We start from the raw sequence: 5,377 nt of genomic DNA on the forward strand, positions 1-5,377 counted from the left end.
AATCATGGCTCAGCAAAATCATGGCTCAGCAAAAGTTCCTCCTCTGACAGACAGTCTTCTAGTAGATAGCGACATTAAGCCGGAATGCGAGTACACGTTAATGTAGCGTCACTACCATACTGCGCCGTACATGTGCAGGTGTTAAGACGGACGACTTGGTTAACCTATAAAGCCTTCAGTCTACTGTACAGTACCCGCAGGTGTTATGTATACACCACCTGCTAAGCACTCATTACTTTCGACATGGCCGGACTTGCTTGGACAGAGGAAGAAAATGCTTGGCTAATCACAATGTTAGAGAAGAATCCGAGCATAAGTTGGGGGGAGCTTGTAAAGTTGTATAACGAAAAGTTCTCGAACCGCCCTCGCAGCGAAGACGCGATTAGGAACAGATACTTCCGTCTTACAAAGAAATGAGACAGCTGCCGCCTTGCCTGCAGAAGCAGTAAGTAAGCTATCGCCATATCTCTAGGTTATGAGCTACTTTAACAAAGCTAGAGACATATGCTGTCAATCAATCTCCGCTACAAGCTTTAGTTAGATGCACCCAAGGCACCATGGAACAATGTATGGGATGCTCAGTAGTAGATACATTGTAGAGAGACTGCGTCGGGATATAGGTGGCATTCTTAAGACATGTGTAATATCGGCTCTAGTGATCATCACGGTCGTCATGTTAAAATCAGTCGAAATACGAATGAAGAATAGTGTGATATTCAGCACCCCTATCGATAAGCCGATGGATGTCACACTTCATTTCCTATTATGCGCATGATGTGATTGTTACGCGGAACACGCCTAGTCGAATGAGCGCGATAGCGCAAGAAATGCGAGTGAAGGTGTCAGGCTGTAACTAGCGCCTCCTGGGTAATTAGCTCCCACGGCTCCTTTACATTTCTAGCTTCGCTTGACTTTACCCGCCATGGCGGCACCGTGGTAACAAGGACGGTGGAGGATCATCTAATTAGCCGTCTGTCTAAATCGCTGCCCTTGATATTCTGCTTTGTTCTTCTGCCCGCGTGGCGCTACCCTATGACCTGGTTTGAATATTAAGCCGCCTTACGCAGATTATTTTCTTTTAGACTCTTAAGGCATGAAACTATCTCAGGATCGATGGTGCCCCTAACTCTACTACTCCTGGACTGAGCTTGTAATAGCTCTCCTCGCCTACTTCGGGATATTTAGCCGCAAAAAAATTTAAAGACTGCGCGACGGGCTAAGATGGAAGGAGCCGCATAACGGGCGCTAGTCGTAGCCTTACGAGCTGTGACACGGTAATTAGTCTGCATTCACGAGCGGTTTCTCCGACAGTCCGGCTGCAATTTTAATGGCCATTCGCTCGTCTAATCTATGCAAGAAAGAAGATATGTGGGGTATACCGCATCGTTCAAGTGTCGTGTAACGTTATCTCTGATGCATTAGCCCAGTACGGGACGGCTTTGAGGCACAGTCGCCATGCCTTTGTTGATTATTCTGGCGTTCCGTCAAGGATAGCCTCCCAGCAATGCCTAGGTGTGAAGAAGAGCCATTCATGTCTTACCCGGTTGTATTAGCGCTCCTAGTTTAGGCAGCCAAAGGAGGTGCGATAGACTGCGCCGTACCGGAGTAGACCGGGCTGACGAGAGAGTGCAGCCAAGGATTCTTTGTATCCCCACTTTCAAGGATCTGGCGAGATTCTCGGGCTGTTTTAGGTGTTGATGACCATGACTGACTGCAGACAATTTCCTCTAATAAGGCTTGCATCGAACGTGCGAACAAAGACTGGTAGACTTGAAATCGCCACTGCAGGCACTGCGCGCGAATGAAGTCTAGGCATGCAAGGCTGTACTTGGCTAGCGCTTAGTAGTTTGCCTCTCTACCTCTATAGAAGAGTCTTCTATTATAATATCTACATCGACTCTAGCAAGGCGATCGTTTCGATCTTTTCTCAACTCTCGATTACCAGACTCTTGAGACATGAAACGATCTCGGGCTCGACGATGTTCCCGAGCCTATCACCATTGGACTGAGCTGGAAATGGCTCTACTCGCTTTCTTCAAGATATTTGGTCGCAAAACATTCAAAGACTGCGCTACTACCCTCCAAAACGCCCTTAAGTATCAACAACGAAGGTCACTGGCATCTCTGCGCAGCCGTCTTGACATACTAAGAAAAAGACATCCGGGACTGTGGGAGCAGGGGTGGGACCTCAAGATGGGCCAATCCGTGATCAAGGAGTCGTTGTTGCAATACCATGATCAGGTTCTCTTCTCAAAGTACGTCGACGAATACATACAACAGCTATACCAGGAACAAAACGTAAAGAGGGCTAGAGAGCAAGAGAGCAGGGATCCCCCCCAGAGCTCTACAGAATCGATATTAAATCTACATGATTTTGATCTTGCACAAGATACTGCCGGGTCGTGCGACTTTATGTCAGGCGCCAATGGATCTCCTTACCTGATAGAGTCAGAGCTACGAAGCCTGGACTATCAACCAGCGCAGTTGATCGATCATGAATACACCATTCAGAGCTGGGACTCGTTGCAGGACGTCTTATGGAGACCATATGAGCCTCATAGTAGTGACTGTGGTGGTGTCCCAAGTGTACCCACTGAGCAGGTAGCACGACTTGAGCTCCTCATGGTTCCAGCACTTTAGTGCCCGATACGATGGCCACACATCGCGTTTCGAGAACGAGTCGAGATTAAGAGATCAGAATGCGGCCATCCAGTTGTGAGTTGTCAAAACGGACTGACTACCTAGTCATTCTCTCCGGGTGGGGTGCCGACGAACGTGTTATATGACCAGGTGTGAAATTGAATACCGGTCTGGACGAATCTCAAGCATGAATTTCATAGTTTAATAGGCACATCTCATTTCGTTAGCCGAACACGCAGTCCGAAATTTCACGTGTCTGAGTGTTAAGCAAAGCAAACGTTCCAGCTCCCCTGCAGACTTATGCTCTTATAAAGCGACGGCATGCATCCCAATTCCAAGCCCATGTTCTCCACCTCGCCAACCATGTCCAGATTCTCACTCTCGCTGTTAGCCAGCAAGTTGGCCAGCGCTTCGTCCTAAGGAGCGCGGAATGACACAGGGACACGACACAGTCCAGTTGCATATTTGTTTGACCAGTGTCTGGCGAAATGACATTATCATAGTGTTGTTTCTGGCACAGATACAGTTCCGTAAGATACTCAACCATCTACCAGAACGAGCCTCCATTCGGCAGAGAGGCGTCAACAGGCATACCTTCGTTGCTCAATTGGCTATATAACTGGCGAAACGTGAGTAAAGCGATGGGCGTGGATTGGGATGATTATGACGATCCTTCCCCCGATCTGTTCGTGGAATGATCTGTATTGTACATAGCCTATCATCCCTCTGTCACAATCACATCATCGGCTACCCTATCTCTTCTCTGAACCAATTTCAACTTCTTAGAACGAGGGCAAGTCTCGAATAGTTTTGGCGTTACGCGAATCGGAATGGGGTAGTTCTGGTCCTGTTGGCCTTGTTAGTGCATCCTCCCAGATGATCAGTGCCTTCATCTTACTAGCACCTTTAGATCTGTCAGCCAAGAAACACCTTCCTCGGAGTCACATATATAAATCCTTTGACCGCGCCTTATGACGATGAAGATATCTGCGCCATAATTCTTGAAAAGCACGCCTTTCCGAAGAAAATTGTCTTTAGCCTTGCGGAACTTTTCTTTGACCAATTTTTGGCCCATGCTTACGAGTCAGGTAGGGCTATTTCGCATAAAGTACCAAGTTGCGAAGTATACCCCAGGTAAAGAGCTCATACCAAGTGACTTACGGTAATGTATGCTCAGTCACTAAGGCTTTACTGAGCCGCAGACTTTACTGAGCCGTCACACCTTACTGCGCCGTCGCACTTTACTGAGCCACTACACTATTCAGCGCTAATATCGTTACGATTGAAACTGAGCCGTGAGAGATTCTGTACTGGTGACTAGTCGCCAGCTGATCATGAAACCACACGGCTTCCACCTGCTCTTTCCAGCGAAGAATTTCAGAAGTTCCCACGTTGAAAGGGCGCAGGCCCAACGCTCTGTGCCATTGACCTGTTAAACGTGGTAGGAGGCTCAGTAGGTTCTTGGCAGCGTCAATTCTGTAGCGGCTTAGTCGTTGGTAGCCAACCCAGCGGGGAGGAGATGGATTGCATACTTTAATTTATAAGCTTCACCCCTCAGGCATGTACAACCCACAGATCTAGTACCACACGTGAACCATACAATAGAGCTTGGAACGAACCGGCAGAGATACTAAGCTATGATGGCAGAGCGTATCGAGTTCGATTCAAGCAGAGAATACTGCGTGGCAAGGAGCTTAGTCGCGTTTCGCCCTTGATTCACCAGCTGCGTCTAAGAGATGGCTTCCCATGGAAGAAGCCAAGACATATAGAGATACAGAATAACCTATTGTATCGGGTTCGCTGGAAAGACCGAAGGATGGACCCAGGCAATCTGCACACGCAGGGGTACTTGCTGCACGACTTCTGGAGCGCCAAGCACGTCGAGGATCAGTTCCGTTATCAGCAAGGCATACTACGCTCCAACGCGGCAGGACAGTCCCTTGAGACAGCACGATCGGAATGGGAAGTCGGATACATCTGACTGCTCTACATTGAGGTCGAATGTTCGTAAGCAGTCGCTAAGTCGAGAGGCAGATGACACCTTCATGTAAGAGATAGAGATAGTCATGCCAAGGAGGGAAGAGCTTCATTAATTTCCTGTGAAGGTTCTTATCAGAAACCGTGTTACAGCAAGTCAAAACCCGTCATTTCTATTCCATGTGACTCTCAATAATGTCTGGGGAATCAGGGCCCAATGATGCAAAGCTAGCCCACCTGCGTTATCCAAGTTACGATCGTGACCACAGGAGGCGGCGTAAAATCTGCTGTTAGGGTAACCACCAAGTCTACGACTCCACCATCTGGTGGGGACTCTTTCGACGGTGAAGGCTGCAGTGGCTCGCTGCCGGAGTTTACGTTTACAACGCCTGTTGGTTGATCAACCTGACTGATACTAGAAGGATTTGTCGACGGCGTCAGTTGTTTGCAGCCTGTTAGATCGATGTTCTGAATTCCCGTGCTTAGGGCCGAGATATGGTCCGGTAGACTTGCATTCTCTTCTCCAAAACTCCACGCCATCGCGCCACCTAAGCATTTGTCTTTTACTATGCGATCTATCTTTAGCTGCACATACTTTATTGGGTCCCACGTCCAGAATAGAGCATCAGTCGGATCAAAGTAGGTGTATCCACCAGCATGACTGTCGTCTATAGGATCCGCGAGCGCGGCTTTCCAGGATTTCCAGAGGTCAGGACCTTGGCAGCTGTCGGAGCCGCTATATGGAGGATTGCATCTACCA

At 48.3% G+C, this 5,377-nt stretch overlaps 3 protein-coding genes across 3 annotated transcripts; 2 read left to right on the plus strand and 1 right to left on the minus strand.

The window, feature by feature from the left end:
• Positions 1-1,730: 1,730 nt before the first annotated feature.
• EJ05DRAFT_515605 (uncharacterized protein) lies at positions 1,731-3,009 on the plus strand. Its single transcript, XM_033748615.1, has one exon. The coding sequence runs from the start codon at positions 1,957-1,959 to the stop codon at positions 2,638-2,640; it is 684 nt and encodes a 227-aa protein (XP_033594963.1). The 5' UTR covers positions 1,731-1,956; the 3' UTR covers positions 2,641-3,009.
• A 1,447-nt stretch (positions 3,010-4,456) lies between these two features.
• On the plus strand, positions 4,457-4,621 carry EJ05DRAFT_481240 (uncharacterized protein; the record flags this gene model as incomplete). Its single annotated transcript, XM_033745031.1, has 1 exon — positions 4,457-4,621. The coding sequence occupies one exon, from the start codon at positions 4,457-4,459 to the stop codon at positions 4,619-4,621; it is 165 nt and encodes a 54-aa protein (XP_033594964.1).
• Positions 4,622-4,845: 224 nt separating this feature from the next.
• On the minus strand, positions 4,846-5,157 carry EJ05DRAFT_505991 (uncharacterized protein; the record flags this gene model as incomplete). The annotated part of the gene is made up of 1 exon (XM_033747766.1): positions 4,846-5,157. The coding sequence occupies one exon, from the start codon at positions 5,155-5,157 to the stop codon at positions 4,846-4,848; it is 312 nt and encodes a 103-aa protein (XP_033594965.1).
• Positions 5,158-5,377: the final 220 nt, after the last annotated feature.

Source organism: Pseudovirgaria hyperparasitica (genome assembly GCF_010093815.1).
Source record: "Pseudovirgaria hyperparasitica strain CBS 121739 unplaced genomic scaffold EJ05scaffold_50, whole genome shotgun sequence".
Taxonomy (NCBI): domain Eukaryota; kingdom Fungi; phylum Ascomycota; class Dothideomycetes; order Acrospermales; family Acrospermaceae; genus Pseudovirgaria; species Pseudovirgaria hyperparasitica.